Source organism: Scyliorhinus torazame, chromosome 21 (genome assembly GCF_047496885.1).
Source record: "Scyliorhinus torazame isolate Kashiwa2021f chromosome 21, sScyTor2.1, whole genome shotgun sequence".
In the NCBI taxonomy this organism is placed as follows: Eukaryota; Metazoa; Chordata; class Chondrichthyes; order Carcharhiniformes; family Scyliorhinidae; genus Scyliorhinus; species Scyliorhinus torazame.
Genome location: NC_092727.1, coordinates 106,759,049 through 106,786,871, shown reverse-complemented (window position 1 = coordinate 106,786,871; position 27,823 = coordinate 106,759,049). Strand labels below are relative to the sequence as shown.

At 42.4% G+C, this 27,823-nt stretch overlaps 1 protein-coding gene across 2 annotated transcripts; it reads right to left on the bottom strand.

Annotated features, from left to right (window-relative positions):
- Positions 1-27,611, bottom strand: LOC140398472 (peptide YY-like). Of its 2 annotated transcripts, none has more exons than XM_072487187.1 (4): positions 27,433-27,611; positions 24,054-24,241; positions 9,562-9,639; positions 1-331 (listed from the first exon to the last, which is right to left on the bottom strand). In XM_072487187.1, the coding sequence occupies exons 2-4, from the start codon at positions 24,239-24,241 to the stop codon at positions 307-309; spliced, it is 291 nt and encodes a 96-aa protein (XP_072343288.1). In that variant the 5' UTR covers positions 27,433-27,611; the 3' UTR covers positions 1-306. The 2 variants fall into 2 exon arrangements, with proteins under 2 accessions (XP_072343288.1, XP_072343289.1); XM_072487188.1 differs by having other exon boundaries at positions 24,102-24,241.
- Between the last annotated feature and the right edge of the window lie 212 nt (positions 27,612-27,823).

The window sequence follows — 27,823 nt, the reverse complement described above, 5'->3', positions numbered from 1 at the left end:
TTTGATTCATCCATTAAACTTTAATTGCACGTCAACATTTTTACAATACAAACAGAAGATTTGTTTTCTCAGAAGAGACCCCACATTTTGATTTTGATTGCCATATATTATATTTAACAATAAATTATGTACAATTGTCTGCCACAAAAAAGCTTCAATGGTTTCTCAATGCATGAAAAAGGTTTGCATGCAGTGATCCTTTTGGTTTGGTGTCGTCTTCACATCATTCTTTAGAGGTCCGGTCCTTCTGCACCATAATTAAAACGCAAAGACACAAAAGGTAGACAAGGTACAAAGAGGAAGGAATCACCACATCAAGGAATCACCATACCTGTGGAAAGTAATAAGGATTATAATGAAAATCAGTCAAATACATGCATTAGATTTCACTGTACATTAGGTACAGGTCCATTTAAACACCTGACAAAGTTCAAATCAGCTTGGTTTGTTACTAATATGAACTGAATGATTTATTTTCAGGCTTTACAGGATCATCCTTCAAGTGTATGTGTTAAATTGTTCATTGTTGATAAAAATACTGCCCCTGCAAATTTGAAATTAGAGCTAAATTACAGTAATAATATCAATTATGATTTTTTTAAATTACTGGTAAACAGGTAGCATAAAAGACTATTGGAGTGTGTTTAACCAACATATTTTCACAGTTAATTTGTCATTCCGCTTAAGTTTACAAATCAGTAACATGATCGCACTTTGAAGTTCAAATTCCCCCAGTTCTTGTCTTTGGGCAGCACGGTTGCACAATGGTTAGCACCGTTGCTTCACAGCGCCAGGTACCCGGGCCTTGGGTCACTGTCTGTGTGGAGCTTGCATTTCTCCCCGTGTCTGCGTGGTCCGGGTGCTCTGGCTTCCTCCCACAGTCCAAAGATGTGCAGGTTAGGTGGATTGGCCGTGTTAAACATTGACCCATAGGTTGGGTGGGGTTACTGGGATGGAGGGAGTGGGTTGAGGTTAGGGTGCTCTTTTGGAGGGTTGGTGCAGACTTAATGGGCCAAATGGATTCCTTCTGCGCTGTAGCGATTCTAAATATGTTTTTGAAACGGACATCAATTTGAAATGTTTCAATGATGGCATATTTCAGCTTAATGAGATAAATATTAAAGACTACATTAAACTTCACTTATTCCACCTTACATGCTCTTCCTGTTCTTTATGACTTCCCTGTGTTTAAATCATGACTCTTCCAACTGGCATTCATTCATCCTCAAGGAACACATTATATCACCCAACCATTATTCTTAAGAGTTATTTGTCATTTCTCCTATTTGTTTTACCTGCAGCGTACTCCTTCACTTGGGATTCTCAATAAAACAAAATACAATTTTCTGCTCAACATGTTTCTGGAGATTGACTTTATGCTTCTCCAAGCATTTTGATAAAATACAGCAGTACCCATCATTTCAGAGTTCTGTTATCCTTTCAAATTAGGACATCATGAGAGTTTAGAAATAAAGTGGAAAAGGAAAAAGAAATGAGCCAGTAAAGAATAAAAAGAGGAAATAATAAATGAGACTAGAGATGGAATTCTGTGAAGCTGAATATTAAAGAGCTGACAAAGAATTTTGAAAGCAATGTTACAAAACAGGTAAAAATGATCAACCATGCTAATTTTGCATGCAGATAAATGGTTAGTGGTTAGATATAAAATTATACACATCAAACTTTATTTAGTAGTCACAGAGGAGTTCGGCAAGGAGAGTTAAATGAATGAATATACAAGTAAGAGCCCCAGTCCCACCCGGGACTATTCTGCAGTTCTACCTGGGCCGGCTTTTAAGGTCCTGAGTTAATATCCCGCGGATAAGAGCAGCACGACGGTGCAGTGGTTAGCACTGGGACTACGGCGCTGAGGACACGGGTTTGAATCCTGGCCCTGGGTCACTGACCGTGTGGAGTTTGCACATTCTCCCCGTGATAACATGGGTTTCACCCCCACAACCCAAAGATGTGCTGGTTAGGTGGATATGCCACACTAGATAGTCCCTTAATTGGAAAAAAAAAATAATTGGGTACTCTAAATTTATTTTTAAAAACTATCCCGTGGATGAGCCTCCAGCCCTCAGCAGCGGGGGGCTCATTCTCCAGGAGGCTAATAGGGAGATTAATCAGGTCATCCCCCTGGGGGTTATAACATTTCATATAGAATAAGATTCAATTTTGTTTCATGTTTTGTGAAAGTATTCATTTTTTTAAATGTGATTCTGTCAAACAAATCATTAAATAAATAGATGCATTCAGCTGAGTGAATCTTAATTGAGTTTCAATTGAATTAGCAGTTTGGTTTTTCAGATCACAGACAAAGTGATCGTCTCATGCTGTGTGAATGTCCCAAAGCTGTGGTAATAAGTAATGGGCACTGTTGTCATTGGAAATGTAAATTGATCTGAATGTGAATTTGGAAACAGTGGCCAAGATTTAATGTGGGCGATGAAGGCCTCATCCACCAGATGGAGGAATGGTGGGAGCACCGAGGCACTTTTCTCTGAAGACCAAACACCATTTATTTGCAAATAGGCACTTGCCTGGGCAACATCAGCCTCCTGTCTGATGACGTCCCATTCCGCAGCCCCCCCCAATTCCCCCGCCAGCCCCGATCCCCAATGCCCCAGGCATTGTCAGCCAATTAGAGGCTGCAACCCTCCAGTAGCAGCAGCGCCAACAGAAACAGTGGCCACTGCCAGTACTACAGAAGGGCCTACCATTGAAGATCGTCAGTTCGAGATAAATCAGTTCGAGATAAGTGCGGATAGGATGATGCCCCCGGACGGGAGTCGCTGATGAGGAGGGGGTTGAACGTAAAGGAAGGGGAGTGGTTTTCTTCAGGACCCCCCCCCCCACCCTGGCAAATTCAAAACAGCTCGGCAATGCAAACAGGTAATAGGCAACATGATATAGAAATTATCAGGGTTCTTGCATATTCAGGACAGTAAATAAATTATGACGTAAAATAATATAATTTGCCACTTTTAATATCAAAAATAGGATCCATTTAAGTCTGCAATGTTCTACTTATTGGTTCACCTGGAGTCAGTTATTTTGAGTTTTGTTGAATTGAAGAGGAAAAACATACTGCACTCTCTCTTGTGAGTAATAATAATGCATGCATCTTTCCACCTCCGGCAATTGAAATCTTTTACATCTTTCAGACCGTTTGCAATAGCTCCTCCCTAATTTTGTCACAGATATATTTTTGGAAAGCCAGTCTTATTAAACGTCAATTTGGCACTTTTTGCTGGCACCCTGTTTCCCAGAAGATTGAGTTTTATTATAGTATAAAAAAAGATTAATTTTAACCCTAATGACCCAGCAGAAGCTGAATGGGCGGACAGTTAAAAATGATTATGTGACTTGCTTTCTTCAAATTCAACCCTTTCCTGCTTTATCTGATGCACGGTAGCACAAATGGATAGCACTGTGGCTTCACAGCGGCAGGGTCCCAGGTTTGATTCCCCGCTGGATCACTGGCTGTGCGGAGTCTGCACGTTCTCTGGGCAGCACGGTACCATAATGGTTAGCGCTGTGGCTTCACAGTGCCAGGGTCCCAGGTTCGATTCCCCGCTGGGTCGCTGTCTGTGCGGAGTCTGCACGTTCTCTCTTTGTGTTTCCTCCGGGTGCTCCGGTTTCCTCCCACAGTCCAAAGATGTGCAGGTTAGGTGGATTGGCCATGATAAATTGCCCTTAGTATCCAAAAAGGTTAGGAGGGGTTATTGGGTTAAGGGATAGGGTTGAAGTGAGGGCTTCAGTGGGGCTGGTTTAGCACACTGGGCTAAACCGCTGGCTTTGAAAGCAGACCAAGGCAGGTCAGCAGCACGGTTCAATTCCCGTACCAGCCTCCCCGAACAGGCGCCGGAATGTGGCGACTAGGGGCTTTTCACAGTAACTTCATTGAATCCTACTTGTGACAATAAGCGATTTTCATTTCATTTCAGTGCAGACTCGATGGGCCGAATGGCCTCTTTCTGCACTGTATGTTCTATGTTCTAACCCCTAGGATGCAGATGTGCATTTTGTTTTACCAATCTGGCTCCTGTTAGGATCCTGATGGCATTTTAACCAGGCTCGAAATGGGAAAGTGTGTCCGTTTTTCCCCCAACAGGCTGAAACAGCTCAGCAACTGGTGGGAAGGTTGATGCAGCCCTTCGGGTTAGTCAAGATGTTACTTTTGTGGGTCCAAGATGAGCACAAGTGCTCCTGCAGACCCACAAGAAAAGACTTTCCAAATCTGACCCAGGGCATATAATCTTCTCCCCCCAGACGCCCACTCTGCTCCCTTGTCCAGCCAGGAATGGGTGGCAGGTGGACTAGCAGTGCTAAGTGAGGCCCAGCTGTTAAAATGACCATTGCTTCCTGTTATCTCTGGCAAACAGGGAATTATGTCACCTGAGAGGTGGCTCACTGGAAGCCCACTTCACGTTAAAATCTACCTCAAGCTTAATCCACAAATGCATTTGACATTAGTTATTCGGATGAGGATAACACTTAGAAGTACTTCTGGCCAGCAAAAAATGTTTCAAAAGGTTCTTTGTCCATGGAGGAAGCTATCACGTTTTTCTTTATAATCGCATGTTTAGTGTCTTATAAAGTCCTTTGTTGCTGCTTCTCTTCCTGCAACTAGTGCTGCACAAGGCAGATTTTCATCTGGTTTTTCCTCGAACCGGCCACAAGCCTGTTATCAGAGGCTTATAGGTTGAGGTGGCAGCAACCGGCATCAACCGTAGCTGACCAGGAGTCTCTCCTGGTCTTACCACCTGACATTGGCTTGTTGGAAGGATTTTGCAGTTTGACACTCAACCTGTTTGGTGGCATAATGAATGCACCTTCCTTGGTCATCAAGCGCTGGGGCGGGACTCAAACCTGGTGCTTCTTGCTCAGAGGCAGGGGCCCACTGTGTCATAAGACCTCCCTTCATAAAGAGACACGACTGTTATTGTTAGTGTATTTTCAAACCCACACTCGTGTTTTTACCCTTCGGCCCATCGGGAATGCACCAACCCTACCTAGACCCATTCCCCCTATCCCTGCAACCCTACCTAACCTTTTGTAGACGATGGGGCAATTTATCATGGCCAATCCACCTAACCAGCACATCTTTTGACTGTGGGAGGAAACCGGAGCACCCAGAGGAACCCCACACAGACAGGGGAGAACATGCAAACTCCACACAGACAGTCACAGAATCAGCGCAGAAGGAGGACATCCTGCCCATCAAGTCTGCACCAACCCTCCGAAAGAGCTCCCTATCCAAGCCCACTCCCCCACCATATACCCGTAACCCCACCTAATCCTTTGAACACTATAGGAACATATAGAATGGCCAATCCACCTAACTTGCACATCTTTGGACTGATCGCCCAAGGTCGGAATTGAACTCAGGTCCCTGGTGCTGTGAGGCAGTGGTACTAACCACTGTGCCAATATTATGAATACCAACTCGCTGCTTTTGGGATTTTTTTGCCATGAAGACGTAAATCAGCAGAAAGGTGTTGAAAGACTGTCATACATTTGCATCACACTTAGTACAGTGTAGTGAGTTGATATAAATCTCAGATCGAAATAAACATTTCTGCATCATTTTTGGAATAGAACTATTTGTCATTTTAATTTAGCTTTAATAATATAGGTTTTATGTATTCATGCAGTGATTATGATAATATGATGCAAACATAACTAACCATGTTTTCAACAACTCGGCATAGGTTCCATATGTTCTGCTGTTGGCAACACATTTTTAATGTTCACTGTTGTCTCCTGCAGTATAGGGGTGTTCATCCAGTTATCAAAATAATATCAATGCCATTGCGTGATCGCATGACACCATCAAATGCTAGATGTACCACACAACCTGTGTTATCAGGTCATTCATATTGAGAAATGTCTTACAATAAGGGATTACAAATGGCTGTGATGTTCTGTATGTACAGCTTTCCCACACAATTCATTCTCAGAAAGGGATTGAATTGTATTCAAACATTTGAGTTCATTCTATTTTATATGGGTTTTTAAATTTGATTTATTCCATTTAGAATCCAGGGTTCCAGTACATTGAAACCTTTTTAAAATTACACTGGCATTGAAAAGGTCCAGATCTTAAGCTGGCTTTTAAGGGACAGAAGCCAATCTTTGAACCATACAATGTTGCCCAGTTATCTGTATTATAACACTGAGCGCACACGAACCTAAATCATTTCCTGCCAAACTGTACCCACTTTAAAAATGTCCCTTTCTGGGCAGAGTATTGGTTCTGGGCGGAATTCTGCGTCCGTTCATGGCAGCGGGATTCTCTGGTCCCATTGCAGGGAATTGGAGATTTGGCTGAGTGCCAAATTCTCCATACTCGCTAGCAGGGGTAGGGAGGCAGACTCGCAATGGAAAATCCCGGCCTCCATCTTTTCCACTGGTTACAGGACAATTGTAGAAAGTTTAGCAAATTGGCATGAATTGTGACCTGAATATAATCCCGGTTCCAATCTAACGGGCGCGATCGAACGGCCACTCTGCACCCAAAAAGCAGCATACCGCGCAGAGCTTGGCTGATAGAAGCTGGGAGACCCCGCTCCCAGAGTCTACCCAGTTTGCAATGCCTCGTGAGACCTAATGCAATCACGCGAGACATTACGATGTAAATCCCACACATTGTGGGCAGGATCACTTTTTGGGCAAATCTGCATGTTGGAGCGAGACAGCTAGTCTCACTTTAACATGGAGTTTCCCCGAGAGGTTGGGATCTATCCCCTTTGCCTCGGAGACCTCGTTCAGTGCTGGTCTCCACAAACGGGAACCAGATAGAACAGCACTTGTGGAGATCTCACAGACTGACATTGCCATGGTGCCCAGAAGGCACTGCCAGCAGGCAGGGTACTGCAAGGATACAAGATTGCCAAGCCAAGGTGCAAAGCTGGCATTTTGTGTGAGGCAGCGATCAGGTTGGAGGTGCCCTCCATGGGTGTTGGGAGGATGTGGGGCTGGGGCGAGGGGGGGGGGGGGGGGGGGGGGGTGCCTCGGGGGGGGGGGGGGGGGGGGCCTCATAGCATTGTGGTTCTCGGCGCTGTGAGCCTCGGGAAGCACGCGGCTAATCGCACTCGGTATGCGTTTTTGTTCCCCTTTAGTTAAATCCCGCCCAACATTTTGAAATCAACTGTATTTCCCTCATCTCCAGAGATCAGGGGGAACGTGAAATGTATTTATCGAACCACTGAGATCCTTTCGATTAGGATTAAGAACATAAGAATGTAAGGAATAGAAGTTAGGTTTCGGCTATTTCACCCTTGGAGCATTCTCTCCCATTCGATAAGAGCGAGGCTGATCTGGCTGTGACCTCGATTCCACTTCCCTGTCCATAACACTTGTAGATCAACCTTGAATATTTTTAGTGAGCCAGTTGTCCTCTGTTCTCTGGGGTAGAGAATTCCAATGATTAATGACGCTCAGAGAAGAAATGCCTCCCGTCTCCATCTTAATGAGAGACACCTTATTTTGAAGCTGTATCTCCTAGTTCTGGATTCCTTCACAAGGGGAAGCATCTTTTCGGCATCTACCTTGTCAATCCCCCCTCAGAATGACATTGTTTCATTAAAGATTGCCTTTCCTCATTAAAGATTGCCTTTCCTCATAAGCCACCCATGCATCCCAGGAATCAATCGAGTAAAGCTTCTGTGAAATGCCCCCAATGGAGACCAAGATTGTACTCAGTCCTCCAGATATGGACTCACCAACACTGTACGGTTGTAACATGACTTCCCTACTTTTATGCTCCAATATGCTCACATGTAGTCAACATGCCACTACCTTGCTAATTATTTCTTGCCTGCTAACTTTTTCATGTAAAAGGACATCCAGATCCCGCCATACCTCAACATTCTACAGTCTGTCAAGTCAAATGATATTATGCTTTCCTATTCTTCTCATCAGAATGGACAACCTCACATTTTTCCACATGATATGCCATCTTCCAAACGTTTGCACATTCACTAACCTATCTATATCCCTCTGCAGACCCTTTGTGTCCTCCTCACAACCTCCTTTCCTATCTTGTCAGAAAATTGGAATGAATTGTCCCTTTGTCAAAATCATGAATATGGATTGTAAACTGATGCAGCCCTAGCACTGATCCATACACTCCCCATAGCGCAGAAGGAGGTTATTTGGCCCATCAAGTCTGCACTGACCCTCTGAAAGACTACCCTACTAAGGTCCACTCCCCCCCCCCCATCCCAGTAACCCCACCGAACCTGCACATCTTTGGACATCATGGGGAAATTTTAGCATGGCCAATCCACCTAACCTGCACATTTTGGACTGTGGGAGGAAACCGGAGCACCCGGAGAAACCCCCCGCGGATATCGGGAGAATGTGAAAACTCCACACAGGCAGTCACCCAAGACCGGAATCAAACTGGATCCCTGGCGCTGTGAGGCAGCAGTGCTAGCCACTGTGCCACCGTGATCCCTGTGGCACCCCTCTAATTTCAGATGGCAAGCTGAAAATGACACATTTATGACATCTGTTTCCTGTCAGATAGCTAATCCTCTCTGCATGCTAATATATTACTTCCAAGTCCATGAGCTCTCATTTTGTGTTATGTAGTAACTTGGTCTGTTGGTCCCCCTTTATCCACCCTGCTTGTTGCATCCTGTGAATAGTAATACATTTGTCAAACACAATTTCCTTTTCATAAAACCATTTTGACTCTGCTTCATATTATTATGATTTTCTAAATATCATCCAATGACATCTGTCAGGCTAAGTGGTCTGTAGTTTCCTGATTTGTCTCCCTACCTTCTTTAATAAGGGTGTTACATTGTGGTTTTCCAATCCATTGGTAGCTTTCCAGAATGTGGAGAATTTTGGAAGAGTACAACTAATGCACCCCGTATCTCTGAAGCCACTTCTTTTAAGACTATAGGCTGCAGGCCATCAGGTCCAGGGGACTTGTTAGCCTTTAGTTCCATTAGTTTTCTGAGTACTTTTTCTCAAGTATTAGTGATTTTTCTAAGTTACTTGTTCAAAAGTCTCTGCCATTTTCTTGTTCCCCATTATTAATCCCTAATATCATCCTCTAAGGGGGGTCAATGTTTACTTTAGCTACTCTCCTCCTTTTTATATACTTCAATGAGCTATTATTGTCTCTTTTTATATTTCTTGCTAGTTTACTCATAATGTAATTTCTCCCTCTATTATTTTTGTCATCCTTTGATGGTTTCTAAAATACCATCTTCTAGCCTGCCACTAAACTTTGCATGCTTTTTTTTCCAATTTGATGCTGCTGCTTTCAGCATTACATAGAACGTCACAATGTTTTACTTTACTAACACTGTCATTTTCTTCAATTGGGGTTACTTTCTATGTTGAAAGAATTACTCTGATTTAAACAAAAATGAAAGTTGAATAAGTTAGAAACAAAAGGTAGTGAATCATCTTTGCAGTTTTATGGTAATTACTGAGTAGGTTGAAAAGTGTCTGTGTGTGAATGTGAGTCGCTATCATTTCCCTGTAGGACACTGAGCTCTAACCATGAGAGACGCTTCTTTAGACTATATTTACCTTGACCTCCCAATGTGATCACTGCTCTCATCAAAGAGGGACTCTGACAAAGCTTCCGGACTATCTCTCTTTCCATATCTATTGGGGAGAGAAAAAACAAGTAAGTTCAATTTTGCAATTTTAATTTCCTGTTTATAGTAAACAACACAATTTCAAAATACCTTCCACGCACGATCTTTTCCAACTACTATAATTAGAATAAAATATGAGCTCACACAGATTTATTCAACTTGCATGCACACATCTTGATTACGATAAACATTAATGGGTGGGAAATGTATCAATACATTTGGTTTATTTTAACTGTCTGTGTATATCTTTGGAAGAATATCAATTCTGAATATATGGCAGAAGATATATAATGAGGAGCAAAGAGTGAATACTGATCCAACTCCACAAATAAGAGTTTCAAAATGTCACCCACAAATGAGATGTAAACTGTTTTGTCAGCAGTGTGATAAAATGGGTATTCCATTTTCCACACGTAATTTGTTTGCAGTACAGGAACCAAACTGAGGAACATAGTATATTTGGAAGTAGCTATTAAGCGTGCTGATGCAGTGTTTTCAAGAGAATAGGATAAATAACTTTATCAAAAAGATTATGGCCGAGATTCTCTGGCCTCCTGGTGGCGTGTTTCTCGGTGATGGGAATCAGTCTGGTGGTGGGATCTTTTGGTCCCATCGGCGTCAATGGGATTTCCCATTGAATCCACCAACACCGCCGGGAAACCCATGCCGGGGGTGGGGAATGGGCAGGATCAGAAGATCCACCGGGCTGAACAACCGGAAGATCTCACCCAATATAAGGTCACTTTCTTTATGGATTTAAGGATGATAAAAAATGTGGATCATTAAATACCTTACATCGACTTTACAGCACAGAAAACAGGCCATTCGGCCCAACTGGTCTATGCAGGTGTATTTATGCCTCCTCCTATCCTACTTCATCTCATCCTTTTGGTTTATCCTTCTATTCCTTTCTCCTTCCTGTACTTTTTCATCCTTGCAAATTGACTCAATTGTTCCTTGTGGTTCATTCATTCCACATTCTACCCACTCTCTCAATAAAGGCTTTTCTCCAACTAAATTATTTATGGAGTATGCTATTGCCTGAAAGTTGGTGTTTATAAATATCTTGACAGGCAAGCAGTCAGAAATGAATATTGCATGGAAAAATACTAGATAAATATTCTGCTTTTACCTTTGGGAGATACAGCAAGAAACTTGATAAATGTTTCTTCAGGAGTTGTAATGGATTGGATAAAGATGATTACCCAGTTCATTGGACATGAGGTTTGGTTGGTTTAATAACCTTCTCTCGTTCCATGCTTTTTTATATCGTTCCTCTTTAGATTTTTTAGTGAGAAGGAAAATCAGGAGAGTTGGAATGAAATGCACGGTGATGGAGAAAAATTGACTGAGAGGATGATGAAAAAGATATGCTAACATGAAAAGCAGGAGATGATAATCCATACATCAAATGATACCAAGAGACTGAGGAGAGCTGAGGGATGCAAGGATGACTGTGGAGGATAATGATGTGAGAAAAAGAGCTTAAGACCAGAGAAAAAGTGAGGTAGGGTTACTGGGATAGGGTGGAGGCATGGGCTTAAGTAGGGTGCTCTTTCCAAGGACCGGTGCAGACTCGATGGGCTGAATGGCCTCCTTCTGCACTGTAAATTCTATAATATTCTATGAAATGAAGTAATATTGTGAATAAGGTTTCATATACCATCCAAAATAAGAAGATAAATCAGAACTCAATCTACTCTTGTTTAGTGATGAGTTGTCATGGATCACAGTGGGTTATGTACTATAATGAACTTTGTTAAAAATAATTTTAATTTTGAAATAAAAATGTTTTTTTTAAAAATAATAATAATTTTACATTCAGGATTTTTTTTTGCATGAACTGTTGGACCGTTGTGTTATTTGTTACCAATTCTCTCGCCGCTTCTCCTGAAGTTTATATTGGGACATAGTTTGACAAGAACTGGAGGCCCTCCCACTGCCTTTCCTTGACACACTGTCGTGAGGGTATTGATGGTATCCCCTTATCAAAACGTCCCAAATTCATTGTTATTGAGGTTTATTTACCAATTTCCAATTCCTAAGCTCCGCAATTCCCTCCCCAAACCACTCCACCTTTTTCTCCTGTTTAAAATCCTTTTTCAATAGCTGTCCTAATAGCTCATGTAGCTTGGTATCAAATTGTGCTTGATAATACTGCTGTGAAACACTGTGGGCACGTTGCAGGTGTTATATAAACCTACACTGTTGTTGTCGTCTATATAACAATGACATCAGCTTCAGTGAAATGTTTGGTTTTGTAGTGCCTTTTCTATTCATCCCATTGCAATTATTAATCTGCTGACATTCCTGTAGTTAAAAAACAACTATCTTCTTAATTACTTTCCCACATTAAAGTGGGCCTTACATGTTGTTGCAGAGTAGCCCACATGCATACGAATGGTGCAAGAAAAACCCATCCACTTTCAGAAAAATGTTGAATTGAAGCACATTTGGCCCAGGTCTACTCAAAAATTACTTTGCTCAGTGTTGGTGGCTTAGTGATAATGTCACTGGACTAATAGCCTAGAAGCCCAAGCTAATGCTTTGGGAACATGTGTTCAAAAATTCAATTCATGGCCTGGAATTGAAAGTTAGTCTCAGTAATGGTGACCATGGAACTATCATTGATTATTGTAAAAACCCATCTGGTTCACTAATGTCCTTTAGGGAAGGAAATCTGCCATTATTACCTGGTCTGGCCTACACGTGACCCCCAGACCCACAGTAATGTGGGCGACTCTTAACTATCCTGAAATATCCCAGTAAGCCACTCTCTTCAAAGGTAATTAGGGATGGACAACTATTTTTTTTATACGTTCACAGGATGTGGGAGTCGCTGGCTGGGTCAGCATTTTTTGTCCATATTGAGTTCTTTGAGAAGGTGACCAAACAAGTGGATGAGGGTAAAGCAGTTGATGTGGTGTATATAGATTTCAGTAAAGCGTTTGATAAGGTTCCCCACGACAGGCTACTTCAGAAAATACGGAGGCATGGGATTCAGGGTGATTTAGCAGTTTGGATCAGAAATTGGCTAGCTGGAAGAAGACAAAGGGTGCTTGTTGATGGGAAATGTTCAGACTGGAGTCCAGTTACTAGTGGTGTACCACAAGGATCTGTTTTGGGGCCACTGCTGTTTGTCATTTTTATAAATGACCTGGAGGAGAGCGTAGAAGGATGGGTGAGTAAATTTGCAGATGACACTAAAGTCGGTGGAGTTGTGGGCAGTGTGGAAGGATGTTACAAGTTACAGAGGGACATAGATAAGCTGCAGCGCTGGGCTGAGAGGTGGAAAATGGAGTTTAATGCAGAAAAGTGTGAGGTGATTCATTTTGGAAGGAAGACAGAATACTGGGCTAATAGTATGATTCTTGGCAGTGTGGATGAGCAGAAAGATCTCGGTGTCCATGTACATAGATCCCTGAAAGTTGCCACCCAGGTTGAGAGTGTTGTTAAGAAGGCGTACGGTGTGTTAGCTTTTATTGGTAGAGGGATTGAGTTTCGGAGCCATGAGGTCATGTTGCAGCTGTACAAAACTCTGGTGCGGCCGCATTTGGAGTATTGCGTGCAATTCTGGTCGCCGCATTATAGGAAGGATGTGGAAGCATTGGAAAGGGTGCAGAGGAGACTTACCAGAATGTTGCCTGGTATGGAAGGAAGATCTTATGAGGAAAGGCTTAGGGACTTGAGGCTGTTTTCGTTAAAGAAGGTTAAGAGGTGACTTAATTGAGGCACACAAGATGATCAGAAGATTATATAGGGTGGACAGTGAGAGCCCTTTTCCTCAGATGGTGATGTCTAGCACGAGGGGACATAGCTTTAAATTGAGGGGAGATAGATATAAGACAGATGTCAGAGGTAGGTTCTTTACTCAGAGAGTAGTAAGGGCGTGGAATGCCCTACCTGCAACAGTAGTGGACTCGCCAACACTAAGGGCATTCAAATGGTCATTGGATAGACATATGGACGATAAGGGAATAGTGTAGATGGGCTTTAGAGTGGTTTCACAGGTCGGCGCAACATAGAGGGCCGAAGGGCCTGTACTGCGCTGTTATGTTCTATTCCTGAGGGCATTTCAGAGTCAACATCAATGCTGTGGGTCACATGCCGGCCAGACCAGGATGATAGATTTCCTTCCCTAAAGGACATTAGTTTATCACAATCGACAATGGTTTCATGGGCATTATTCGACCATTAATTGCAGATTTTTATTAAATTCAAATTTCACCATCAGCCCTGGTGGGATTCGAACCCAGGCCTCCAGAGCATTACCCTGGGTCACTGGATTAATAATACCATGGACGATACCACTATGCCACTGCCTCCCCAATGCTGACCTGGTCAGAAATGCCCACGTCCCATAAAATAATTTTTTTAATGTGCAGCAGAATCTGCACTAATTTCCTTCAATGGTGACTGGTGAATGTCAGAGGCATTTGGGTTAATGCTTGTACAAGCTGTACAGCTGCAAATCCTAAAAATGACAAGTTAAATACACATTTGCCGCTCTGTTCTTTACCTGGGTCATTATCTACGCATACATAAAACTTGCCAGATGTAAATCACCTACCGGAGTCAGAAAGAAACCACTCTGGGCCTTGAGCACAGAATGTAGATCGTTACTTTCAGTGTAATACTATCGCGTTGCTGTATTTTCTTTTTGATGCAATGTTAAGCTAAGGCTCCATTTGGCTGCTCACGTGGAAGATGCATAGCACTGTTCAAGGAGGAGGGAGTCTGGTGGTGTCTTGACCAATTTTCATGTCTCAACCAACATCAAGTGCATTAATTTTGGCTGGTTTAGCACAGTGGGCTAAACAGCTGGCTTGTAATGCAGAACAAGGCAGCAATGCGGGTTCAATTCCCGTACCGGCCTCCCCGAACAGGCTCCAGAATGTGGCGACTACGGGCTTTTCACAGTAACTTAATTGAAGCCTACTTGTGATAATAAGTGATTATTATTATTATGATTAATTGGCCTTTCATTTGTTTGTTAATTGTGGACCTTTACTGTCTGCAGGTTGGATACTAAATTTGCCTGCCTACCTACAGTAACTGTACTTTAAAAGAGACCTATTCATTCATCTACAAGGGAGTCAAGTGTGATGGGGAGGCAAGGCAGCAAAGTGAATCAGGTATGAGTAGTAAAGCAGGCTGAAGTGGCCAAATAGCCTATTCCTGCTCCTTTTGCTTATCTCCCCTTTTAAGTGTGTTGGGACTAAACAAATGATCTGTTATTTCCCTTTAACACAGTAAAATGTTCCGAGGTGCCTTGCCAGGCTGAGAGAGAGGAATTGTTTTAACGGAAGCTAAGACATTAAATGTGGAGGTGAACCACTGGCGGAGGCCTCAGAGTCAACACATTCTCTACAAAGAGGTGACGAGGTGTTGTATGTCATATAGGTGCAGAATGCCACGTAAAATGTCTTTGTTCTACTCAGATGAAATTTATTAAAGTGATTTTTGTGCTCAGAGCTAGATATTAATGGAGCTTGTTAATTCATTAAGTTAAATGGTCTGAAAAATTAAGATTGCTTTTGTTAATTTCCTCTTAGGTTTCAGTGCAGATAACTTTGGTAATTCAAATTCTGTTTTTGTTTTCCCATTTAAAGCTTTATCTTCCTCTTTTCCTCATACCTCTTTCAGTGTTGACTCCAACCTCTACTTTTCTCATATAGCTAAAAGATTCTTAGTTCTTGCTTTTTACAGCGGGGGAAGTATCAGGAAGGGTACTCATGAGCCCAGTAGTGACTGGCGAACACCGAGAGGTCAGAGGCCCGAGGCCTCCTTGAAATAAAGTTTACTGAAGATCTGTCCAACAGATAGCCAGATTCACTTCTTGGCCTGACGGGCAGCAACGCAAGGGCGCAGATGTAAAAAAGTGGGAAGACCCCCAGCCATCAGTGGAAGGACAATTTCCATGGCAATTGTGGTTGGCAGTTGCAATTTGCGGGAGAAGATGGAGCACCCCTACTCTCCCGAGTCCACAAGGTGGTACAGTGATTAGCACAGCTGCCTCACAGTGCCAGAGACATGGGTTTGATTCTGGTCTTGGATTACTGTGTGAAATTTGCACATTCTGCATGTCTGTCTGCCTTTCCTCCAGGTGCTCCGGTTTTCTCCCACGGTCCAAAGATGTGCAGATTAGGTACACTGGCCATGATCAATGCGCGGGGTTATGGGGATAGGGCAGGGGGAGTTGACCTGGGCAGAGTGCACTTTCGGAGGGTCAGTGCAGACTCAGTGGGTCAAATGCCCTTCTTCTCCATTGTAGGGATTCAATGGACTCGATGGATTTCAAAGAGGAAGAGAGCTTTGAAACTTACTTTGATCCCTTTTGGCAACTCAGCTCGTCCAACCGAGCAGAAGATAGTGTGGGACTTCCCTGGCTGGAGGTTAGAATGATGTTGTGGTGCTGGTGATATCATTGGGCTGGGATATGGGCATTTTAAGTATGTGCCTACCTGCTTTTAGTGGGAGCCTTGCTAATGGTCATCATCACCACTGTTAATGTTATGGCAGCTGGGAACAAAGTGGTTAGGAAGGAGCATTTTCAACATTTTAAACTCTTGCCCAAACCTTTCCTGTATGTCATAGGGGGAAAGGTAGAATCAAAGACTTTTGGAGACCAAAAGTTGAGGTACTCACTTAAGGTGGAGCTTCATCATATGTTACCCTAAACATAGTCAGGAGCTCGAGAAACCCACTGAGGGTGTGCAAAGATTTGAAGCTGAGACTTCCTGTATTGGAATTCAAATGCCGTATAAATACAGCTGATAGGTAGTCGGTTCAAATCCTCTTCTCTAGACACATGTATAATCTCATTAGCAATGTTCCAGCAAGATAATGCAGAAGGTTCTTATTGCTTTAATTTAAATCTGACGGCACGGTGGCACAGTGGTTATCACTGCTACCTCACAGTGCCAGGGACCAAGGTTCAATTCGAGCCGTGGGTGACTATCTGTGTGGAGTTTGTATGTTCTCCCTGTGTCTGTGTGGGTTTCCTCCAGGTGCTCCGGTTTCTTCCCACAGTCCAAAGATGTGCAGATTAGATGGATTGACCTTGCTTAAATCACCCTTTAGTGTCAAATGATATGCAGGTTTCGGAAATAGGACGGGGCAGTGGGCCTGGGTCGGTGCAGACTCGATGGTCGGAATGACTTCCTTCTGCGCTATAGGGATTCTACAATTAGTACAAAGTAAGGGTGAATTTTTACAGACCCTCCCGCCCGTGGGATCTTCGGGTCCCTCCGAAGGCAATGGGCTCTGCCTCCCCCAACGGACACGGGCCATAAATTTCCACTGTAAGTTTCACTCCAGTCAGCTTCCTTCAGGGTGAACATTCAAGACTGAACCATTCTGCGATCGCATCTGCATGCGATGAATAAGTCCCACTTTGCAGTGACTGATAATTACAATGCTGAAGAGATTTCTGTTCACATGCTCCATTTATAGAGCATTGTGAACCCTTGAGTCAGAATGGAGTGACAAGAAAATAAAGGAGTCCGGTAGCATATGTGAATAATTTAGTGTGAAAAGTGGTGATACATGATGAAAATAATGGCATGTTTAAATCAGGAAGTGAATGGAGTGATATTAAAAGAGCTCAAACCTTTTAATATGCCAAAGACAGTGAGTGCATTTCACTACCTTTACTTTTATATAAGACGTTACCTGTGGTTTGGTACAGACTACCTATATACCAATCATTTTGTGCAAGTGTTCATCATACTACAGTCCAGTAGCAATCCCACAATTAATCTGTCATTTTTTTTTTTGCTTTCATAAATTGCATAGCACAGTGAGGTTTGAACATGTGAGGTGCTATCAGTGGGCAGCCGGTAGCACAGCAGTTAGCACTGACTTCATAGCACCAGAGTCCCAGGTTCGATTCCCCGCTGGATCACTGACTGTGCGGAGTCTGCATATCCTCCCCGTGTGTGTGTGGGTTTCCTCTGGGTGCTCCGGTTTGCTCCCACAGTCCAAAGATGTGCAGGTTAGGTGGATTGAACATGCTAAATTGCCCTTAGTGTCCAAAAAGGTTAGGAGGGGTTATTGGGTTAGGGTGGAAGTGAGGGCTTAAATTGGGTTGGTGCAGACTCGATGGGCCGAATGGCCTCCTTCTGCACAGTATGTTGTATGATGTTTATACCTCAAATCGCAGGTTTGAATCCAGCCTAGGCTGATGAGATCTAAGTGACTCTTTCAATTCTGGATACCGATGGACATACTCATGTGAAATTTGTTTTTCAGCCTTAACCCAGTTCACATGGACAGTTGTTCCCCTGAACAAAACTATTCATAATTGCAGACGAGTCGGCACTAAATTGCCAGAATGACTGTCCAGAAATGACTATCTGGTGGAGAGAATGGAACTATCAAATTGACAGGACAAGTGTTGTTATTAATTTAGATTAGCTCCTGTTGTCGTGTGGAGCAGGGGGAGCTTTACTTTGCAACTGGGCTTCTTGGTGCTAACACACCAGAGCGCAAAAAGTGATTAAAGTGTTCAATTCACAAATATTGACGCCAAAGAATTTAATTTGTAAAAGGTTTACTTGCTGTAAATAAAATGCTCACAGCAACCTACGCAGTAATACCTCCCTCCTAGAACAACTTAAGGCAAAACAAAACGGCCTTTGATCGGGAAGTTTGAACATTTCAATTGGCCTTGTATTAATAATTTCATCAGTGCATTTTGATCAGCTCTCAAGTTCATTTCAGGATTCTAAGCATCAGTTGAAGATACCCTCATGAGGCACCACCATATGGTGTGTGGGGCAGGGTGTGATAAGTTTTAATCAATCACTCCCAACCGCTAACAACTTTGCAATATTCTTCCAAGAATGTATGTTTGAGCTGAGGCAGTAAATGAAGCATGTGAGGGAGAACAACAAGGAAATGGCTCAGTTCGCAGTTGAAATTGTAATAGATTAGTATTCAGATCGGACTCTTCCTTTGCTTTTTCGTGGATTAGAATACATCGCGACAGGGCTGCTAGATTCTTGCAATTTGGATGACTTAGTGATCTAGGGAATGGAGGAGATAATTTAAGGGTTGGGACTGTTACACAACGTGGAGAAACTGATGATTGAAAAATTACACCAGAATTCTCTATGCCTCCCCGTTGCTTCGCACAGTATAGGCCAATTGTCCATTGCTTCTTAAGTAAAGTGCTGCCAAAAGGGCAAAGTGGCTACTATTCACATATATTATCAATTTTTTTAAAAATCAGAGTAAGTGTTCCCAAAATAAAGAGGAATCCAATCTGTACTTTCAATAAGGACCGAGGAAAAGACACTATGGCATCACTTGCCAAATGCAACAGTGTGAGGAAAACAAACCCTGGTTGTCAAAGGTGTTGAATATTCTTTATGTTGCAGAAAATACATAAACACTGGGACCGCATTCAATACTCTTGATGTTGGTCCAGCGATACTGATTACTCGGTGCAATTTGGCATGTACAGCAAAATAGCAAATGCTAGAAATATACAAGTCAGTCCGTGTTTGGAAAGGAAAACAGATGGATTTAATAAAAAACGTGCAGACCTAATCTATCTTTAAAGATTCTGCATTATGTCCTGTTCATTTTCGGAATATTTGGCTTCTATTTCACATTTGCATTTTTCTTTCCTGAATCTTTTTCGGGTGAACTTACTTTCTCAGGTAATTGTGTTTTTATTATGTTGTTTTGAAGCTATGCTGTTAAAATTAGCATTAAAAAAAACTGCCAATGTGAAGGTATGACCAGTAAACTGCTGGCATGTACAAGATTAAAGATGCAGCAAATGAACGGTCAGATTTTAGATTAGAGCAGGACTGGAACATAAAGCATGAGGTCAGTATGTTAATTAACTCCAACATTCCAATCTGATACAGTGGCTATAGTCATTCATTCAGGGTTCAGCATAAGCCAGGTTTATTTTTATCTTAGGGTAACCCTTTACAGGTACATAGGTCGGTGTTAGAAAGCAGAACAGAATGTTGAGCCAAAAGATGAATTAAATGTCAAGTTCATTTCACCTATGAAGCAATAATGAATGGCAAAGTGCACATATAACAGGGCTTTTACTACGCTGGTACACTGGGCATTATGAGGTGAAGCAGAGTTCAAAACCCTGTTCTCTTCAAACAGTGAACTGGAGATAATGTAAGGAAATCATGCACTAAATAATAAAGCATGCCAAGAACAAGTAATTGGAATGAGAAGGTATAATTGAAATTATAGATGAATATGTTGAGCTAGTGTATTGGGATCTTAACCTTGTGATGCAGTGGGTAGAATCCTTGCCTCTCAGCAAGAATAGACCATACAGTGCAGAAGAAGGCTATTCGGCCCATCGAGTCTGCACCTGCCCACTTAAGCCCTCACTCCCACCCTATCCCAGTAACCCCTCCTAACCTTTTTGGACACCAAGGGCAATTTAGCATGGCCAATCCACCTAACCTGCACATCTTTGGACTGTGGGAGGAAACCGGAGCACCCGGAGAAAACCCATGCAGACACGGGGAGAACGCGCAGACTCCGCACAGACAGTGATCCAGCAGGGAATCGAACCTGGGACCCTGGCGCTGTGAAGCCACAGTGCTATCCACTTGTGCTACCGTGCTGCCCTCTGGCTTTGAATCCCACCCCAACACATGTACAGGTGAGTAACAACTTGCAAATCCTTCCAACACACTCCAATCGCAGGTCGCAAGAGTGGCAGAGATTCCTGGTCAGTCATGTGAGGGACAGAAAGTTGGAGCCTCGACCATCACTAGCCATTGTTCCGGATTACAAAATACATGGAAAAGTGCATGTTGCCACTGCAAATTGAACCCCGAGTGATCTGTAACACACTATCACCACTGAGATCTTACAGGATCAATCGCCATTCTCAGCATAACAGGATGGACTACAGCACATGTTATTAAGTTAAATAAAATTAAGAAATTGTTATAACCGGCCTACTTATCATTGGCTGAGGACTAATGACTATACCACAATCCTGTGGGAGTATGAGCTTCCCCAATGAGGGGGGCGGAGAAACCACTAGTAAACTCCCAGTATAAATAAGCTGGCCAGTTCAGGAACCAGCAGGAAGGAGTATGTAGCAAGGGAAGTTGCTGCTACTGTTATGTATATATGTTACAGTAAATAAATGTTATTACTTTGTATCCTTAAAACTCGTGCTGGATTCTTCGTGGCCCTTACAAAAGAAATAAAACATCTTCAGAATAGGCTTGGAACACTATGTGAAATATACAAATGCCCTTGAATGCTGATTTCCAAGCTAATAAAATGCCTGGGTACTTGTTCCTCTTGTAATGGTGATGCTAGCCGGTGAGTATAGCTGTGATGTTTTCTAAATTACAACAATGATTTTACTTCAAACCCACTTCAACAAATATAAAGTGCTTTGGCACATCCTGAAGTAGAGGCATTGTATAAATGGAAGCTCCCTTTTTTTCTATACATTCTAATCTATAGGGTGGTCTGTACCTGGGATTGAGATACAAGCACTGTGTTTAAAACTCACTGTGCCATGCAATTTATGAAAGAAAGAAAAACATGAGAAATTAATTGTGGGATTGTTACTGGATTGTAATATACTGAAGATTTACACAAAGTAATTAGTGAATAGGTAGTCTGTACTTGCTATAAAATTAAGACAGGAATGTTTCATTGAGTCTCAATAGGTTTGATTATTAGTTGCTGGTGTAAGGTCAACCTTACAGATATCATAAAATCCTTACAGTGCAGAAGGAGGCCATTTGGCCCATCAAGTCTGCACCGACCCTCTGAAGGAGAACTCTACCCAGGTCCACTCTCCCCTCCACTCTGCCCCAATCCCCCCGCCACTCCCGTAACCAACCTGCACCATCCCTGGACACTAAGGTAATTTAACATGGCCAATCCGCGCATCTTAGAAATTAAATTGCACTCATTTTTATTGGAAATTAATTAGTTCGCATTCCCACAATTTCTTTTCCTTTTTTTAAATTTAAGGTACCCAATTTTTTTTCAATTAAGGGGCAATTTAGCATGGCCAATACACCTACCCTCCACATCTTTGGGTTGTGGGGGTGAGACCCACGCAGACACAAGGAGAATGAGCAAACTCCAGATGAACAGTGACCCGAAACCGGGATTGAACCCAGGTCCTCAGCACCGTGAGGCAGTAGTGCTAACCACGTGCCACCCCGCATTCTCACAATCTGATGAGAAAAACTTTAAGATGTTTTTCTAAGTTTGTGCAAATCTTTCATTATTGATTTATTCATGAATGCCATTAGTCATGTCTGAACCATCCTATCAATACTATTATTATTTGGGAATAATTTGACAGCATATAGATAATAGCCAAATATGAATGATGACTTGATCCAAATGCAGCAATTATTTACCAGAGTACTTTCAGCTAAACAATTTTGTTGAATGATTTTTGTGCTCCCCAAGTTAATTACTTTGCAATGTTTTCAAATCGAATACTACGCCTACTTCCTAGAGCATTGCTAGTCCTGAATTTAAGGGCTCTCAAATAAGAAAAATCAGATTTGCAGGTCACAGTGGAGAGTGTTTTAGTTCAAAGACAATTTGTAAATGTTGCTCACATAATCGCTGCATTGTGAGAAACATAAGCCTTGAACTTGTTTTGACTTCTTTTCATTGACTCATGCTCCACAGGCACCAGTCACTGCAAATGCCTCAGCTAAATGTTCAAATTCCAAGTGTGAGCCTGAACGGTACATGTTGACAGCCTATTTGAATCAGAGAGACTTCAGAGCCAAGCTTCATTCTGTTCTCACCCAACGTCCAGTGTCAGACACATTCCAGCAGGAGTCACCAGATGGTAGTCACAAGTAGGAAGCCCACTTGAAAACTAATTTTTCTTAGGCCATGGAGGATACCTGAGACTAGCCTGAATAGTATAGCACAGTGCTGCACTCAATCTTCTTCCATCGGGCAGGAGATACAGAAACCCGAGAACACACACGAACAGACTCAAAAACAGCTTCTTCCCCGCTGTTACCAGATTCCTAAACGACCCTCTTATGGACTGACGTCATTAACACTACACCCCTGTATGCTTCATCCAATGCCAGTGCTTATGTAGTTACATTGTGTATTTTGTGTTGCCCTATTATGTATTTTATTTTATTTTCATGTACTTAATGATCTGTTGAGCTGCTCGCAGGAAAATACTTTACACTGTACCTTGGTACACGTGACAATAAACGAATCCAATCCAATCCAATCTCATGACTGGTCTCATCAGCACCATTTTTAAAACAATTGTTCATTTACTGGATGTGGGTGTAGCTGGTTAGGCCAGCATTCATTGCCCATCCCCAGTTGCCCTTCAGAAGGTGGTGGTGAGCTACCTTCTTGAACTGCTGCAGTTGCTGAGATGTAGGTTCATCCACAGTGCTGTTAGGGAGGGAGTTTCAGGATTAACGGCGGCATGGTGGCACACTGGTTTACACAGCTCCCTCACAATGCCAAGGACCTAGATTCAATTCCGGCCTTTGGTGACTGTCTGTGAGGTGGTTACACATTCTCTCCGTGTCTGGGTGAGTTTTCTCTGGGAACTTCGGTTTCCTCCCACAGTCCAAAGATGTGCAGGGTTGGTGAATTGGCCTCTCTAAATTGCCCCTTAGTATCCAAAGGTTAAGTGGGGTTGTGGGGTTCCAGGGATAGGGTGGGGAGTGGGCTTAAGTAGGGTCGGTGCAGATGGTACAAATGGCCTCCTTCTGCACTGCAGGAATTCTATGATTTTGCCCCTGCGAATGCCGATATATTTCCAAGTCGGGATGGTGAGTGGCGTGGAGGGGAACCTCCAGGGTATCTGCTGCTCTTGTCCTTCTAGATGGGAATGGTTGTGGGTTTAGAAGGTGCTGCCTAAGGAACTTTGGTGAGTTACTGCAGTGCATCTTGTAGATGGTACACATGGCTGCCACGGTTTGTCGGTGGTGGAGGGTTTGAATGTTTGTGGCAGGGGGAGCAATCAAGCGGGCTGCTTTGTCCTAGATGATGTTGAGTTTCATGTGTTGTTAGAGCTGCACTCATCCAGGCAAGTGAAGACTTTCCCATATAAAGCTAGCCCCCCCCCCCCCCCCCCCCAATGTTTTGCTCCATATCTATCATCTTACAAAGATGAAAATATGTTGACAACTACAGTACACTGCTGCAGGAGTGAACTTCCCGACTAAACAATTACGGAACGTTGCGCTTACTTTCAAAAGAAAATTATATTATGCTAATTGAAACACAAAGGGAGTAAAGTAAGCAAATCAATCACATGAGGTGACTGCTTAGCGCTGTTAATGATCTGCAGCAGGAACTGACTGTAGTGTGAGTTATAAATATGCAGTGTGAATTGTTGCTGACTGGTTTGTTATCTTGCATATTCAATGATGTGCGTCTTCAGCTTACCTCTGCCGTGTGATGAGATTGATGTAATGCCTGAGAGCGGAATAGTACCTGGCCATTTCCTCTGGGGGTGCATCCTCTCCTGGGTTCTCAGGTTTGGGAGGATAGGCATCCACCAAGGTCCCGAGGCACACCAGTGCACAGAGTGCAAGAGCAATCAGGGTGGTCCAAGATTTCTGAACAGCCACCATCTGTCACAAAGGGAGGGAAAAGCCAAAATCAGCACAGCATGCCAAGTAAATCAGCTGGTGAAATCAGCAAAAGGCGTTCATAAACAAGCTTAGTGTAACCAGGTTATCAAGAATCTGGTTTAAGTACTTATATCATTAACGTTGTACTACAATAACCCTCGAACACTTTCAAAAGTGTTTCTCACATTGAAGTATGATTGCAACACAGAGGATTGAAATTGAGCAGTTTTAAATAGAGCATTGGACTTGCTGAGTTTATCCAGCAGTTTCCACTTTTATTTCAGATTTTCGGCATCGTCGAGATTTTCCTTTTTACTGGCATGAAGAATTTGTCCAGTACTTTACCAAAAGAGGATCATTGGGGTTTACTAACTGAGGTTACAGCACCACTGAACTTTACTGCTGTAGGGGCATGGAAAGACAATCGACCATGGGTGGTGAGAAGTGAAATTCTCAAACCAGAGAGCAGAAGAATCAAACTGGTGCCGGTTAGAGAAAGTGGTGGGCAGCAGGAGGGGAAAAGTAGTGAGTGTTGGCGAAAGAGATCAATCTGCACACGATCAACATGGAACAAGCTCCAGTCGATCAGGTCTACTCGAGATCAAATTAAGAACAGACCTGAAACTACTCAGAATTCAAATTCATACAATGGCTCCTAAAAAAATTGCAAAAGAAATAATTAGAGGCTAAGTGCATTCATTGAGTCTCGTGTGGTTTCAATTACCTGAAAATGCAAAATGTTTTTGTCTAAAATCAGTATGCGGCAGATGTATCAGATGGAGGCAAGAATATAGCAAACTTGTGAAAATCTACACAATATTGTAGATCAGGAAAAATCCAGAAGCTTTGAATATGGATTGAGAATGAACACAAAAAGACAAAAGTATTGGTAATGGGAAGGAATACTTTCATGGAATCAAGAGTGAACATTCAAGTGGATGTTGTCACACTGGAATAAGGAGGTAGACTTGTCTATTTGGGCCAAATACTATCAGAAGATGGCAGGTGCGAAGATGAAGTTAGAAGAAGGTTAGAAATAGTCGGAAGTAATTTTGTGAAGATGAAGGATGTGTTAACAACAAGAAACTCAAGCTTGTAACAAGGAAAACAAATCTCATAAGTTGCCACAGTCTGTCCATTTTCCAGTTTCTCCCAGACGCCTGAACAATAAATAAAGACCTGTAGAAGGAAACAGAGGCCTTTGAAATGATGCTGCTAAAACCTATGATAAAAATCCCATATGTAGAGCATGAGACAAATGAAGAGGGGCGTGAAATTGCAAGAACAAAAAGAACTCTTAGAAAGTGACGTCCTTAAAATAAAGCCTGTATTTTGGCAGTTTGACCACCGCTGTAAAGCTACAGGGATCACTTTCAGAGAGAGAAGTGGAGGGCAGCAGAAAGAGGGGCCAACCTAGACATAGTGGGATGACTGGTGTCACCGAGAGTTTGCAGACGAGCTACAGCGGATGTGTGAGGATGCTGCAACAGGCGAACGTGACACCCAGATCGCCCGGTGGCGGTAGTTACAAGCAGAGAGAGAGAGAGAGAGAGAGGGAGAGAGATAGACAACAAAATAAAGTCTAAAGTGGTACGGTGAGGATTGAGCATAAATGAATGAGCTTTAAACAAATGAAGAAGTTCAGGAATTCATGAACACGGTCAGTGGAGTAAGACTCCCACACAAAATCATCATTAAATTCAATTAGAGGAATAAACCCAAGAGTGAAGTAAAAATCTGATGAAGTGGCCATCCAAACTTGTATATTAATCATGAAATTCTACATGTGATTAATAATATTTAAAATTGCAGCGAATCATATAACGAACATCCAAATCTTTTAAAAACATAGCAGTCTGATTATAAGAGAAAAGATAAAGAGAATATTCCATTTGCATTTCATGCAACTGAAGACTTGTCAGATATGAACAAACAAAAGAAAAGATGAGACTTAGAAACTAAAATTAGCATCCGGGAGGACAAAAAGTGGATGCCAACATTTCAATGATTTTGAATAAACCGTAAACTATCACCAAAAGGATTCATGACCTTAACGGTAAACATGGGGGCTCTAAATTATTTCCTCCTTTTCTGCAGATCTGCACTTTCTAATTCCTTATGCTTTTATCCCTTCTTTGCTGATAGTTAACTCAAGCTCATGCTCCACATGAGTTCTTTGGACTTGTGTCAGTGTTGGTCAAATTGGCACCTATCGTGTTTAACTGAATCAGTAAAGTCAACCCCGTGAGTTATCATAAAAACTATCCATATTTCTATTTTTTCTTGTTGCTATTATTTAAGATACATCAATGAATGCTATCTTCACTCGGAACCAAGCCAATATGGAACACTAAACAATGCAGTGGAGTTTGAGTAAATGAATTGTGACTCTAAATATATAAGTCTATGCTGGTCTCACTCCCACTCACTTGGGTTCAGGCATAAACACAATTGGAAAATTAATTATGTGGAAATCTAATTATGTTGTTAACTGGGATTCCATTGTACCATCGAAGTTTTGCAAGGATTACACAAAAGACTTAAAATGCTGCAGAATAGGCTCCTAGCAAGTCATACCCCAACAAGTTAAAGATACTATGACAGAATAATTGTGCTTGGTAGAAAGGAGGCTCCTTCGATTGAAAAATGAGCCATATAAACTCACATGATGGAGATTCTCAGACAACACAATAAGTTGCAATCAGTCAGTGCACATCATGCAGAAATACTCCTCAATCCAAATCAAAAAAAGGTACTGCCACACACTATTTTTTTTTCTAAATTTGAAACAGTTTAGTTAATTCAGCAGTGGTGTAGTTACCGAGAGCATCCGTGTTGTTGTTCTCTCTTTTCTGATGATGAATTAGATTCCTCCTCAGCTTTTACCTCAGACATTACAGTTACAACAATGGTGGAAATCTGGTACCTACCTGCCCTTGGAACGGCAGCCAACAATCATTAAATAGTTAGACCTGCAAAGCTAGTCTGCCCCACTACTCAGATATGAAATGAAGTGGTGCCCATCCAAGTTTTGTATCGACTGGCCTTTGCTGACAGACCCCCACATCCCCACCCACTTGACCATTTGGAAAAAGAGGTTAGAAAAGTTACACGGGGACAACAATCGACTTAAGTTGGGAATTGGGGGAAAAAACACATTTTGCATTTTTTAAAAATACACGTGTACTTACCTTCTTTCTGTTGTCAGGATGTCTTGTCGACGATCAGAGAAAATCCTAGTCTGTGTGTGTCTATCCGGACTCTACTCAGCAGTGTTCAGTTCTCTTTTGAAGCTGTTCGGGAGCTCAGCTGCTTTTTATATGCGCGGGTTCCTAGACCACGAGGGCGGCGTTCCTTTGTTATCATCTCCCTGGACTGACTTTGCATTAATGAGTTATTGACAAATCAATATCCACTCACTTTCCTTCTCTCTTCCCCCGGACCGGACAGATAGCGTATCCTCCGTTTAAAAAAAAATCATAAAATACGCCTCCCCTCCCAATAAAAATTGGACAGGAAGGACAAATTGACAAGTATCAGAGCTGACATTTAGGATTCAATTTCGAGCTATTCTGAGCCCCT

Excerpts from the sequence above, each read along its gene's own strand:
- LOC140398472 (XM_072487187.1), bottom strand. The coding sequence starts at position 24,241 with ATGGTGGCTGTTCAGAAATCTTGGACCACCCTGATTGCTCTTGCACTC. Across the intron at positions 9,640-24,053 it reads AATCTCATCACACGGCAGAG|ATATGGAAAGAGAGATAGTC; the intron begins GTAAGCTGAAGA and ends TCTCCCCAATAG. Across the intron at positions 332-9,561 it reads GATCACATTGGGAGGTCAAG|GTATGGTGATTCCTTGATGT; the intron begins GTAAATATAGTC and ends TACTTTCCACAG.